This window comes from Pimephales promelas, chromosome 19 (assembly GCF_988280905.1).
Source record: "Pimephales promelas chromosome 19, fPimPro1.hap1.1, whole genome shotgun sequence".
Classification (NCBI taxonomy): Eukaryota; Metazoa; Chordata; class Actinopteri; order Cypriniformes; family Leuciscidae; genus Pimephales; species Pimephales promelas.
This window is the reverse complement of record NC_142787.1, coordinates 7,252,108-7,266,907: the sequence shown is the minus strand read 5'-3', so window position 1 is coordinate 7,266,907 and position 14,800 is coordinate 7,252,108. Positions and strand designations below refer to the sequence as shown.

Below are 14,800 nucleotides of genomic sequence, written 5' to 3'. Positions count from 1 at the left end.
AGGGCGCCTAAAGCGTCAGATATTGAAGCATGTCCAAATGCTTCCCAAGGCGTCAGTTAAGTGAGAACATTTGGTTTAATCACCAAAACACAACAATATTTTCTTTCAGTTTAGTCCAGTTTTTCTGATTTGGTACATTTCTCCTAATTAATGTAGTTGCTCTCAAAACAATTAACACAGCAAACTAAACACACATTTTGTGTTGTGGCTAAACATTTCAGTATTCACTGCATAATGAACCACTGCATTTTATTCTAGTAATGCATTTATCGAAAATAAAAAGTAATATCAAAACTACAAGTGTGCTCTCTGTTGATTTGATAACAAATTCATCTGTAGATAATGACAATCCAAGAAATAAAATGTATAGATTTTGTCTCTCATTTACATCTGTTTAAAGAATTTAATCAACATCACAGTGTATATTTCCATGAGTCATGCATTGTGGAGAAAAAAACAAACAAAACAAAACCTATGTATGCTGGATCCATCCTTGTGGCAACCTCTCCACTGGCCTCTTCTATCGCTTGAAGAAGATTTACTTGGTTGTAAAGATTGCGGTCATACACTGGAAGGAGAATATGCTAGAAGGAACACCATCCTGAAATGGGGATGATGCTCAAACCAGTGATTTCACAATTCCAGCGATGAATTGTGAAATTGGAAATTGTTCCAAACAACTACAAATTCCCTCAATTTGCCCCTGATCACCCTGCGGAAAGTGGATTTCATTGAGGGAGTTTAAAAAGCCTTGAGAGAGCCTAGAGCCCCACTGTATTGTGCAGGCCAAAGACAGTGTTGTATGCTACAACACCAGTGGACTGCAGCACTTGTTCTCCAGGGACATTGTGGCGCAATCAATGTTTATATTGGGCTGAACTCTCTGTCCACTTCCCTCAAGGTAAGACCATCATTTATGACATGGTCAATTAGGGTAGGTCTGATTTCAGTTGAAACCTGTCTGTACTTTATCCTTCTCCCTCTCCTCCCTCCTCTTACACCTTGCTCTCCACTTCTCCTCTGTCCAAGTCTTCTTATATTTTCTTCTCTTGCCCTTTCCACTAATACCATTGCCTTCCACTCTACTCTCTCTTCTCCCTCTTCCTACATCCAACTCTTCTTGCTCATCTCCTCTTCCTATCTACTCATTTCCCCTCATCTCTTTCTACCTCTTCCGGCATTCCTCTCCCTCTCAATATTACCCATCCTCTATCATCTATAAAACATCTCATTCTTACACCTTCTTCTTTTTGGTTTGTTTTCCTCTTATAGTTTTTGTAATTGAGATGTAAACAATGTAAACAATTCAATTCTGCATTTTGTGTTCAGTCCATTACTAACTCGGCAGATATTTATTTTGGGCTAATTGGCTTTATGCATAGCTGCACTACTTCCTGAACTTAGGCCAGCTCCTTGTTTCCTGTCTTCCATTATTGGCTGAACTTGATTAATTCAGGTGTGTCTGATTATTGTTGCCGTGACTACTGAGGTCAGGCACACGTTTCTCAATATGCGTTCTTGTCTGTTCTTGTGGACTTGTTAAACGTCATCAGTCGCTGCCCAAGTACTGTTCCAATTCAAAGTTCACATCTAGCCAAGTCCACTTCAAATCCCCGGATGTGTTCTTGATACGCCCCGTTTACCGAGGATGCATTGAGAGGTGACTTGTGCGGACTTGAGATATCCCAGAATGGATCTCGCACCAACCAGCAAGCGTCAATGGGAGAGGAGAAAATCTGCGAAATATCAAAATACTACTGAACTTGTGTAATGAAATGTAACTTTAAGAGTGTTTCAGGCGAGAATGTGATTGTTTAAATGTCAAATCTGTAGTAGTTTATTTCTAAAGACAGCGCCTATTTGAAAAATGCATCTGATGTTTTCGGAGTTCTGACCTCCAAGCCTTCACCGGCGCCCAGCGCTCTTCAACCCCGACTGGAACAGCTTTTCCTTGGCTAGTGCTTCTGACGTTTGCCGCTGGCTCTGATGTCTCTGGTCTAGTCTATTGGATAAACTTGACGTATAATTCGTCTTGTGTAAGTCTATCTTTGGTCTCATTAAACTATAGTTTGTTCCATGGCAAAATAATTGTTTTTTTAAGTTTCATTTAAGTTTCATGCCGTGAACGTGCATTTATCCAAACTACATACACCTGGCTTGACATACCCGCGCGTTCTCATCCTGGCTCAGCAAACGTGCAACGGATTAAGCCAGGATGCACTGATCAGACTAGGTCAAACCGCGACTGTTCGGTTATCCTGGCTTTCTTAATTATACTTTTGTGCAATACCCCTCTGGTCACATAAATATGTTTTCGCATCCGATCTTCAAACAACACGCTATAGACCTTATTGAGAGCAGCGCCATGATTAAAGTGAGGCTGTGAGGGATAGACTTACCGTGTTTCCAATGGCATCTGCTGTAAAAAGCTGAATAAAGCGGCTAGATTACTTACAATTTTCCACAGTTTACATTGTCGGGAGTTTTTTGTCAACTGACATTTCTTTGAAAGATATTTTTCCAGTGTTTCATGAGCAGAACAATCCGAAAACACATTAACTAACAATACAGCCCATTGAAGAGATGCAAGTCTATCCCTCACAGCCTCGCTTTAATTCTCATTAAAAATCAAAGATGGCGCTGCCGTGAAAAAGGCGTAGCCTATTCTGACTCGTGCAACTCTTTTTTGAGCCGGACAAAACGAGAGGTGATAAACCTCTCCCGACTGGCAATTAATTAATTGATTTCTAGTTGATGAATTTCTGTCATGTCAGAAATTTTGTTCGCTCCTCTTGAGGGTATCACACAGTTGAATCAGAGCTACAAATCGATTAACCTAAACTCAGTGTTTTTTTTTTCCCTCACTGCACCTGTGTCATGTCATGTCATCAAGTCATCTTTAATGCAACAATAAAGAAAACAAAAAGAGGGAGATCTTTAAGTTCTGTAGCTAAGGAACCACCCGTCGGCCCAACAACGAAATGTCGAGGGCGAAGGTATAATGCTTGTGTGCCCTATCAGCGCACTGGTGGAGTTCACTTAATTTTTAGAATTTAGTTTAAATATTACTTTATGTCCACGCTTAATCTGACTCCAATTTCAATGATTATTATATTTAGATTGTGTTTCCATTTAGGAACTAATCATAAATATCTGTTATGTATTAATTTAGATCATTGATTGGGTATCCATTGGGTATAGCCTAAACTTTCAAATATTCGTTCATTAAGGGACACGGTATCATTAAGTCACAATCTGGCCAGGTCATGCGCTCACCGACACCGATTCTGATTTTAGACAGAGGAAGCAGGGTGAACTATTTACCTTTAAGTCAAGCCATGCCCTGCTTGATTATAACAAAAAGTGTCATTTTTTTAGTCACAAAACATCAACTTGCTAGATCAGTGATAGTCAGAAGAACTCAGAAGTAATGTCCTCCATTCTCCATTCATTGGGCCTTTGGTATGATCCTGCACACAGATTCGTGGTAATACTAGACTCCACACTAATCAAATAGAAATAATGATTTCAGAATAATACAGAATAAATCAAATCTAACATTTTATTTGTCAGGTAAAAATGTATCATGCCAATTACAGAAGTAAACAAGCTATATATATATATATATATATATATATATATATATATATATATATATATATATTTTATATTATATTATATTATATTTAATCTGGTTTATATCTTTCTTTCATTCTTTTTGGCTAGTAAAAGTTCTGAATGGCCAGTAATTTAAAAATTTAGTAGCCAAATTGGCTGGTGAGTGCCAATTTGAGCAGTTGATTTCGAGCCCGTTCTCATCCCAAAGCGCCATATAGGACGCGTTGTGATTTCTCACCCAATTCAGCGCTTCCAGGTTCTACACCAGAATGCTGGCTCATTGGAGATTTTGTCGAGAGATTGGTGAGTTTTATTGTTTTATCAGGGGGTTTGATCTCAGCTTTATATCATTACGAGTCAGGAAGCTCACGTGACAGACTGGGGTACACGCTCAGGACGAGGTAAAAAGACACGTAGGATGGCCGGAGGGTGAGTTAATAACAAATTGTCATTTTTTTTGAGGTCATGGCTGAACTATCCCTTTAAGCAGCAGCCCTGTCTCACTAGCTCACTACAAGCAGAGCTACAAGCTCATGGGAGTGACGTTCCTACTACAGTGCAGTAGGTGGCCGTAATGTTCCAAAAGAGCGATCCGTCAAAACAAGAAGAAGAAGAAGAAGATAACGCAGGATGTCTGAAAAGGGTATGTACTATGTTTTTCTTTTTTTCTATCACTTTATACAAATTTAGACTTTACATTACTTAATATTTATGTTTGAAATTATATCAAACCTATAGTCCTCACGAAACTACCTTCAGATCAGCTACATTACGAGAACATATTTAACTCATATGAACACACGTCCTTCAGTATAATATACAACTTATTGCATACGTTTTAAACGCCTATAGAAACAGTTTAAACGATGAAAAGAGTTATATCACAATTATATAATATTTAAAGCATGGTAAGACACTCGTTAACTTAACACTAGGCAAGGCCTGAAAGTCACATGTAAAGCCAATTAATGTTTGTGGCATGAGTCATATTAACCACACACCCTTTACATGAGGTTTTAAGAGAAGCTCTGAATGTGTCTACAAAAAAAGAAAAATATATTCCTCCCAGAAGTCTGTTTGAAATCGTCCAGTCAAAACAGAAATATTTGCTTGACAGATTGAATTAAACAAGCTTAACATTATAAATCAGATTCTAAATTAATGGTGTCAAATAAGAAAAGTTTAGGTTTCGTATTAGTATTAGTGTGAATGTGACAAGTCAAACTTGTTGGGTTTTATAGTTCAACTTAATTGCATTGCAGATTCGATATAAACGTGTCTCTTTACTTCAAATCTGTCTGAAAGTGATACTGTGGTCTGTCAGTGTGTATCTGCAGTGGTGTGCTATTTGTGTCTGGCTTATGTCTGAAGTCCAGCAAGGTCACTTCTTTGGCCAAGGCTACAGTCATGTAAAGACGCTGACTTCCCACAGTTCCCTCTGGTTGCTCCTTTATCCAAAGTCCTTTTTTTTTTTAACTGTCTATGATTATCCCACCTGGATGGAGAACAAAAGCAGTGCATTTAATATGGTTGAGTTTTTCAGGGTTTTCTAACTGCCTTTCTCCTCGACCTTGTCCTCGACCTTTATTAGTCAGTTTCTGCCCCGAATAGAAAATGAAAGTAGCCTTTGTGTATTGAAAGTTGATCTCTGTGCTCTTCTGTGTATGGCACAAGGATGTACATAGCAGAGATATTTTTCATTTCAATTTGGAAAGGAATTTTGATATATTTGATATTTTAACTGGGGCATAAAAAATGTCAGTATGATCCAACTGATCATCATATAAAGTGTCATAAAATTAAATAATATTCTTAAAAGGAAAACCTTCCAAGTAGTTGTATGTAATCTTTTACTGCTATTTTTTAAGATAAAATATTTTAACAAAAGTGAATTGTGGTGTGTTTATCATGTCTTTGAAACATTAGAAAAATATCTGTTAAACAGTCGTCTCAATGTGGGGACCACTATGATGAAAGAGCTTTTTCTGGGATATGTATCATGTGGTTTGCAAGCAGATTTAAGTATGCTGAATGCACATACACTGTTTTCTGACAGACACTGAAACCTTTGATGTCATGGAACTGGCAGAGCATGTGAAGAAACAAAGATGGTGGAACAAAATGTTTGGCAAGAATCAATCTGGACCGGCCGCTGAGAAGTACTCTGTTGCAACACAGTTGGCCATCGGAGGAGTGACTGGCTGGTAAGTCATTATATGAGCAGTGATGTGCATTAAAGCACTGAGTACAATATAAACCATGGGCTCCTGTGTGTCTTTCAGGTGTGCAGGGTACTTGTTTCAGAAAGTTGGGAAGCTTGCAGCATCAGCTGTAGGTGGTGGCTTCTTTTTGCTCCAGGTAAATCATAAAAAAGAAGTGCTGATCATAATTGTTGTTTTGACTGTTTAAGCACTGTATAATCTTCAATTGTACTTTCAGATTGCTCATCACACAGGCTACATTAAAGTAGACTGGAAAAGAGTTGAGCATGATGTGAATATGGCCAAGAAGCAATTGAAGCTAAATTCAGACAAGCCCCCTGAAGAAATGAGAACAAAATTTAATGAGGTAAGAAAATACTATATTTTAAATAAAATATTTTTTATTTTATTTTATATATATATATATATATATATATATTTTTTTATCACAGTTGCCACAACTGCAGCAATGAGAATTTGTCAGTAATATGTTTAATTGGCATGACAACAACAGCAAAATTGTCATAAAATAGCATTTTCTTTAAACAAATTCAAAGTACAGCAGTTTCTTTATTCAAAACACAGTGGGTCTCATTCATGAAACATTCGTAAATATACGAGTAAATATGAGAGTGATTTGCGCGTAAAGAGACCTTCCCGAAAACTCTTCTCCTGATTCACAGATACTTCGTAAACGTCAGATGTGATAGTGAAATGTGTGTGTGTGTTAATGAATTCCAACCAGTCGTAAATGGGATGCGCGTGCACGTTCACTCTCAATTACCATAAATCAGGCCCATTATATCCGACTGACATCTATATATTGGCATATAATAACATGAATGCGAATGAAAAATAAAGATTTCTCGGATGCAGAAATTGAAGTTTTATTATCAGAAGTTTTCAAGCATACATAGTGGCGTATCAGGTCCTAAAGAAGGAAGTTTGGCAGCATATTACAGATGCAGTTAATGGAGTTTCATCTGTTAATCGAACAGTCCCAGAAGTAAGAAGAAAATGGTTCGACATAAAGCTTGACAGCAAAAAAACGAATTAGTTCACTTCGGAAAAATCGTACTCAAACTGGAGAAGGACCGCCATCGATCACCAGATCTGCTACTGGCTCTCATAATAAAAGTAAAAAGAAAAACCCTATGTAATTACTATAGAAAATATTTTTTTTCAAAATGCTGTTTAAATATGTACCCGATTAAGGTGAATTAAAATGCAGCCTTATTAATGAGCAAAACGTTCAGATGTTAAACGCACCATTTACGCGTGGCTGGGAGCAGGTGTAGATTTCTTGCGTACCAACTAACATTTGGAAAATACGAACATTTTAATGAATCCGAAAATTTACGCCAGAACCACTTTACACACGATTTACACAAAAATTTGTTCTGCTCGTGTTACATGAATGAGAATGTGTGTAAACGCTCCTCAAATACATAAAACAGTGAAGAGTGTCTTAATCTGGTATTTGCAGTCTAGTCATAGCCAATACAGCCTGTGTAAAAAACTTTTTATAACACAAGCTTTTTGCCAAATATATATATATATATATATATATTTATAATATAATATGTCGACACATGCGTCTGACCAAACAAATAGCAACAATACTAACTTTGACAACAAGATTAAAAAATTACACTTACATTTATTCGTATACACATATAGTAGATTACAAAAAGTCCCAAGTTTTAGGTCGACACAGACAGCAGAGAGTAGACTGGACACTGTTACATACATGTGACATGCTTAATATTTTAAATGCAATAAGCCAAGTGCTCGTGCACAGAAAGCTGCCTCTCGGACAACTCAGTTCTTTTCGGCAGGTTATGTGGCCAAATACACACACAATTAAGTCAAAATGCCCATCTTGGTGAGTATTCACATAACACGATTAGTTACCTCTTAAGTAGAGTAACAGTTAACAGTTGAGAAGGAAAGCACACATGTAACAATGTATTGGTTCTGTGCAGCTCTTAAAGTGACAGCAGCCTTGTAAACCTAAATTCCATCTGTGTGCCTATTTGTGTGCCTATGAGCCTATTTCCAAAAAAAGTGGAGTATCCCTTTAACATTAAGTTAAAGGGATACTCCACTTTTTTTGGAAATAGGCTCATTTTACCACTCGCCCAGAGTTAAACAGTTGAGTTTCACCGTTTTCAAATGCATTCTGACTATTTTCTGATATTTAGAAGCAAATCAGTAACCACAGTTTCTGGTCTCATTGACTTCCATAGTGGAAAAAAATATACTGTGGAAGTCATTGAGACCAGAAACTGTCTGGTTACTGATATTCTTCTAAATATAAAAAAAATCGTCTGAATACATTCGAAAACGGTAACACCCAACTGTTTAACTCTGGGGGAGTGGTAAAATGAGTCTATTTCCAAAAAAAAGTGGAGTATCCCTTTAATCAAACAGCAAAAGACAAATAGAAAATCACTCAATGCTCTTTACTAAGTAACTTTTGTAGATTTAATAAGAATGTGTATTTGTTTAAATCATACAGTGAAGACTAAGCAGTGTTTTATTTATACATTTAATACATTTCTGTTGTTAAATAAACCGAATGTAGGCCTACCTGAAACCCTGAACCCCCTGTTTCACAGTGACGTTAAAATAACGCTTACATTTTATGTAATGCTACGGTAAAACACTGCTGTTGACTTTGTTGTAGGGATGTTTTCTTCTCACAAAAAGGATGTGAAACATGTGGGCTATGTTGGTTATATCATTTTCAGTTTTTAAAAATATTACAATATGATTTATTTATTTTACACAATTAAAGAATTATCATATCACATATTGCATTATTTAATGAGTTATGGCATATTGCATGTTTCTTAAATATCTTGCAGCCCTACTTCCAGGTAGATTGTTACCATCTCCAGTTGATTTAAACTACTTAATTATTGCCCAGATAGTGGAAATTATTCTTCCAACATGTCTCATAGCCATTTTTGATTTGAGCAATCTTTTGTCACACATCATTACTGTATTCTCAGGTTTTTCCCATAGTGATGGATGACTTTAGGAATTTGGCCCGTGTCACTACATATTTAGAGCCCAGTTAAACAGGAAGTCAAGACTTATCACTCAAAGGTTGGGTATGGGATTTGCAAAACGGCCAGCAGATTTTGAAAATACACAACTCAAAAGGTCCTATCTTCTTTCCTCCACCGCTGGCCCTGACTCCACCTCACTTCAAAGAATATGGACGTGCAATCATGCATCTGCAAAACTCAGATGCGCAAGATTGCACTTAACGGCCATTGCACGTGAACAGCACAACTACATCGTCACTGCAGCTGCAGACGCGCAAGAGTACACTCTTAGAAGAAAAGGTTCTAAATAGAACCTTAAAAGGTTCTAAAGCGCTACATATTTGGAACCCCTAAAATGCATTGCATGTGAATGATCACAAAATTCAAGATATGGGGGTTAAAAAATTTAATTAATCAATATCAGACAAAGAGTGTCATTTCAGTTTTTATCCTCCAAAAATCTGCATGATTAAAATGTGATATTAAGTTACTACAACAGTTTAATAAACAATAATTTAATGACAACTACAAAATGTTGCAGAATATTGTAATATATGAATGAATAATAGCCTTTAAAGAACCTTTGTGCCAAAAGTGTTCTTTCTTGTCATTATTGAACCTTTTTTTTAGCATAAATGTCCTTTGGAGATGAGTAAAGAACCCTATGCTACATATAGACCATTTCACAAGATGTAAACAACACTGGTCCAGAAGCACTTCCTGTTTCAGTTTGTAACTGTTTTCTTTATTTCACATGTAAAGAAAACATCTTAAAGATCTTTGTTTAACTTTTTGATTCAGTTTTAAATGTTCTGTTGGTTGTATTTTATCCCAGCTTTTATGTAGTGTTAAAAAACTGAAACAGGAAGTGCTTCTGGATCAGTGTTGTTTACATCTTGTGAAATGGTCTATATAGCACCATTTTTTCTAAGAGTGTATTCACACTGGAAACGTTTGTGCAGTGTCACAGCAGCAGCTCCAAACCGACCGAAAAACAATTTAAACAATGTTCTTTAAACATTTTCAACAACTTTTCGGTTTTTAGTCATTAAATGCCTGCATTTACTTGCAGAAAATTTGTAAATTTGTAAGGAACTATGTTTCTTAGAAGATATGTTCTTGTAGTACCTATTTTTTGGCTCATAAAGCACTTTGTGCTTCTCGGCCTCCACGATCAGCCTCGTATCATCTATTGCTGTACAGGTGTACATCATCATCTGTCCGCGTGCACTATTTTTTATAATCATAACCATACTTTCACCCAAACGGAATGATTAAAACAAGTTTAAATGGGTCTTCTACAAATACTTTATTTGAATCTTCGATTTCTTTTTTGACATAGTCCAGTTCTTAAAACACACCACACACACCCGTTCCACAGATGATTAAATTGCTTAATTTTCATTTCACCGCTTCTAACTCAGTGGCTGTAATTGGGTTGGGAATAGGAAGAAGAAAAAAAATGGCCAAAAAAGAAAATGACACACCCCACCTTAAAGTGTTGCTGATCACTGAGGTGAACTTAAAAATATACCACATGAATAGGAATATTCTTCAGTTAGATTTCTACTCATTATAATTTGTAGGGACGCCAATAATTTTGGCACACATTTTAGGGAAAACCTTTTTTTTTTTTAATTCCACATTAAAATGTATATTCAATTAAAGGTTAGATTTTTGTGAATATTTTAAATGAAAGACTAATTTTTTAGTTAGTTTTGCTCATTTTTACCAAAGATGGCAATATTTGTGTAGCCCACTGTATTCAATTTTACTGGAAAACTACAAACCGGCAGCTTTAAGGTTTGCTGTTTTTTTTTTTTTTTTTTTTTTAATTCAGCTAAGAAGTCATGCCATGAAGTATCGATCTCCTTTTAGTCACACGTCTTCATGTGATACGAATTCGCAGGTCAGAGTTTACCAAACTTTAGCTTGTGTTTTCTGTCCCACATTCACATGCATAAAAACAATGGAAGTCGGTGGAACGAAAAGTGTAATGTGTGACCATCCCTTAAAGTCCCTGTAAAGTCAAAATTAAGTATGTGTTCTGAGTCTGTCATACCACAGAAAAATGTGATATTAGCCACCCAGCCAAATTTGAATGATAAAAAAGCCGGCAAGTACGTAAAATAAGCTATCAAAATCTTGAAAAAATCAGCAGTTATCTCTCTTCTCAAATGCTGGGGGCGTGTCTGCTGGCTGCGCTGAAACCACGCCCACTCGCGGGAAAGCTGTCGATGGTGATATTAGGCGAAACTGCTCTCGGAACGGGAGGATGAACGCTGAGGCGGAAGATAATCGTTTCGGCCCCGTTCACCAGCAGCATCGGATTATCAGTGAATGCCAGTTGTCTCTGAGGAAAGTTTATAAAACGATCCTGTGTAAAATTATCACTACAGAGGTGGGTGTTGCTGTCGGTGATCCTCAGCTCTGCTCTTCATCAAGGTTGGCTCTACACAAAATTAATCCACCTGATGTGATGTGATCGCCTTTTAGGAAATTTAAATAAAGACACCGATCTGTTTTGTACATCCAGGTAGTAGCCTATGGATTTCCTTGTCAAAGGCATAGCAAGCTAGCAAACTGTAGACTGTAGTAACTAATAGAGTGCCGAAGTTACGAGGTCACTCTGTAGGCCAAAACGCGGAAGTGAGTTAGCATTTTAGCACTACGCTTCCCTCGCTCTAAAGCCTATGGGATTTTTGAATGGGTTTTTGCTAAATCGCCTGAAATAAGATAGCCTATTATTATTATCTAAATATTTTCACGTTTTGATCTATGGCATAGAACACACAGTTATAACCAGCTTGTGTTTTTTTTTAAAACTTTATTGTGTCTGATTGTGTTTTTTAAAATCTTTATATAGGCTTCAAAATGTATAAATTTTGGATTAACTTGTAAAGATTATCTTGCTAGACAAAACGTGTAAGGGTCACAACCCTTTGATCTTATTTTTTGCGATTTGCCAAAAGTCTATGGGGAAAATGCATTGCTTTTCGACCGAGGGAACCCATGCGCCGCTAGCTTCCGGGTTGTCCTACAAAGTGACGTCATCACTTCGGCACTCTAGAGTACCGACAGTAACTCGCGATTGAGCGGCGAATGCAAATGTGCTCTATTGTTAGGGAAGAGATCAGCCCCTGTCTATGGATCAGCCAACGTGCATCAAGTTGGGGTGTGTCCACAAGCTCTTGGGCTCCAGTGCGTTATCGAGCCCTGTTTTAGCCCCACCCAAAAAATCCGTAAAATAGCAAGGGTGAAAAACTGTTTAACGGTCTAACTCCGTATTTCAGAACTTCACAGTTCACAGTCTTTGTAATATGTTTTAGCAATACATTTGTAACATTTATAATGTGTTTAGAATTTTTTTGTTGAATTACCTTTACAGGGACTTTAATGCTTAATGTCATTGATTTACAGCCTTTGAGTTGAATTACGTCCAATTTTCTCTTTCCATTTAGGTGCAGGTGTTCGTCAAGAAGAACATCGTTCTCACTGGGGGCTTTGCTGGAGGATTTCTGATTGGCCTGGCTTCATAAGAGCTCTCTCATTGATATCTTATACTCTGAGGATGTCTTCTAACTATGTATACAGCAGATTACAGCTTTTGTCTGATATTGCAGCTTTTATTTAATTCACAGCTTGTATTTATCTCAGTGCTTATTAGTTCTCTATCGAAGGTTATGTGTTCATAAGAAAACAGTTAAGCTTGCTAGAATGTATGGTTTTAGTTTTTGAATGTACACTGTTTTTTTTTTAGTTTGTACTTAACACCTGTTAAATTTATTTATTAGATTTTTTCTATATTATTTTGGAACAATCAATTTCTGAAAATGACTTAAATTCAGTTTATGTAAATAGTTGTAACATTTGAAATTGCCCCAGTTAAGACCCATTTCTAAACTTTCAGAAATATGGTTACTGAGTTAAGAGCATTTAACTGTACAAACTTGAGCTATTTTTGTAATAAATCGGGACATTATTTAAAAGACCAAGGGTCAATAAAACTTGCAATTTTAACTGATAATGGCAGAAATGTTAAGTGTAAATTGACAATCAGGTTTTAAACAATGCTGGTTTGCCTTTTTTTCTTTTCTTTTTATTGTTGTTTTTTATGAAATCCATCTCCATTTTTGCCAAATTACAGCTAATGCTTACCACATCATGATTATGATATTCCATTTTCTTTTTGATTTTGTGAATGAGTATCCCTGCTGTATTTTCAAACTTTTGGAAATCTTAACTTGACCAACTGGTGTTCAGTGTCACTTAAATAAAATATGAAATGAGCTATACATAAAAAAAAGAAATTTACTCTGATGGACACTATATGTTAAATGAATAATCAACATTCTCTCTAAACTGAACTACTAGGTTGAATAAATAGTTATAGCCAAATAAGGCAGCTCATTGATTAAATGAGAGTTTAAATGTGTAATCTATTAGAGACAGGAGAAGAATGACTGTTAAATCCACACAATTACATAGTCTGATAAATATGTATTTCACATGTCCTTGAAAAGTCCACATTGATATTTTGCAGAAAATATACACACATTTAATATCCTTCTATTGAATTAATGTCTTTGTGTCTTTTGATTTGTGTTCCTTGGCAAATCCAGAGCAGCAGACAGAGTTTTCATGGACTTCGCAACACTTCCTCATGTCTCGAATCACATCCTCACAACGCTTTTCAATGTATTTGTTGGCTGTTAAAAAATACAAGTCACAAAATGGTTAAATGCTTCAAATCAACAGCATGCGATATTCATGCATAGCAAGGTTATTAACATTGCTACCTTGTAAACATTTCTGTATGGCACAAGCCTGTTTTTGACAAGGATCTTTCTGTGACATCTTATTTTAGGATATGAACAACCAAGCTACAGTTTTGAGGAATAATTCAAGTTAAATTCGTCAAAACACTAGTAAACACCATATAAAACACATGAAGAGTGACGTAACTGACGTCCTGCTGACCACTGTTGACCTGCTGACTAGCAAATGTTTTTCTTCCGGTTGGAAAACAAGAGTCCGCGGTGGCACTTCCGGTATGGGGAAGTTCCACCAGAGAAAGGCTCAAATTAATTTCAAATCATAAAGTTTCACTACAAATGATCATTATCCGTCAGTTTGACCGAACATACAAAAGAATAATGCACACACCCACAACAACAATAACGGAGACAAGACAACAGCAAAAAGGAAAAGAAAAAAAAAAGGAGACAAATAAATAAATGTGAGAGGGTGCCAATACGTCACATTTCACGTACAATATGTAGCCTACGTACAATACATATTTTTATATTGACATGAAGAGATCAATGGCAGAGCAAATCCTAGTCCTTAGAATATACTGAAATAGCATTTAAATAATTTTCCATTTCTTTAGAGAGAAGACTTACAGTTAGATCATTTGCGTATGATTTTTTTAAATTAAATTAAATTTTAATATAATGTTTCTAATATCAAAATGTCTGCCAAAATCTCACACTTGACAAATACACCAATATCACTCCAAAGCTTCTGAGTGTAGTGACATGACCAAAGTGAACCACTGATCAGAATGTAAATAAAAAGAGCATGTTAGGTAGGGTAATTTATTTCACTTTATTTGTGAGAAAGAATTTCTGCTGTGAAGACCAGATTTTTTTTTTTTTTAATTTAAGGTTAACAAAAAATTATTCCAAAAGGAAATTACAGGTGGAACAAAAATCAAATTCGTAAGAAATAAAAATCTCATTCAGTAGTTTTTAGCTTTTGACTACAACAATAGTATCACAAGCTATGATCACAAGGTTTAGGAAAGGATGCAGTATGAGGAGGATTGTTAGCCGATTTTTAACATATCAATTGAAGAAAGAGAGCAGTTTTTGATTGGTAGCAATTCACATTTATTACAATTTTCAGAGGCTTCTGAAAAGG

At 36.2% G+C, this 14,800-nt stretch overlaps 2 protein-coding genes across 2 annotated transcripts; one reads left to right on the top strand and one right to left on the bottom strand.

Moving 5' to 3' along the window:
• The first annotated feature begins 4,110 nt into the window (after positions 1 to 4,110).
• On the top strand, positions 4,111 to 13,452 carry fundc2 (fun14 domain containing 2). Its single transcript, XM_039650281.2, has 5 exons — positions 4,111 to 4,261; positions 5,675 to 5,822; positions 5,901 to 5,976; positions 6,058 to 6,186; positions 12,337 to 13,452. Exons 1-5 carry the CDS (start codon positions 4,249 to 4,251, stop codon positions 12,412 to 12,414), a joined length of 444 nt encoding a protein of 147 aa, XP_039506215.1. The 5' UTR covers positions 4,111 to 4,248; the 3' UTR covers positions 12,415 to 13,452.
• Positions 12,598 to 13,871, bottom strand: LOC120461941 (C-X9-C motif containing 4). Its single transcript, XM_039650282.2, has 2 exons — positions 13,675 to 13,871; positions 12,598 to 13,584 (listed from the first exon to the last, which is right to left on the bottom strand). Exons 1-2 carry the CDS (start codon positions 13,730 to 13,732, stop codon positions 13,445 to 13,447), a joined length of 198 nt encoding a protein of 65 aa, XP_039506216.1. The 5' UTR covers positions 13,733 to 13,871; the 3' UTR covers positions 12,598 to 13,444.
• Between the last annotated feature and the right edge of the window lie 929 nt (positions 13,872 to 14,800).

Coding starts and splice junctions, on each gene's coding strand:
- fundc2 (XM_039650281.2), top strand. Junction 5,977..6,057: donor GTGGCTTCTTTTTGCTCCAG/GTAAATCATAAA, acceptor TTGTACTTTCAG/ATTGCTCATCACACAGGCTA. Junction 6,187..12,336: donor TGAGAACAAAATTTAATGAG/GTAAGAAAATAC, acceptor CTTTCCATTTAG/GTGCAGGTGTTCGTCAAGAA.
- LOC120461941 (XM_039650282.2), bottom strand. CDS start 13,732: ATGTCACAGAAAGATCCTTGTCAAAAACAGGCTTGTGCCATACAGAAA. Junction 13,585..13,674: donor CATACAGAAATGTTTACAAG/GTAGCAATGTTA, acceptor ATTTTTTAACAG/CCAACAAATACATTGAAAAG.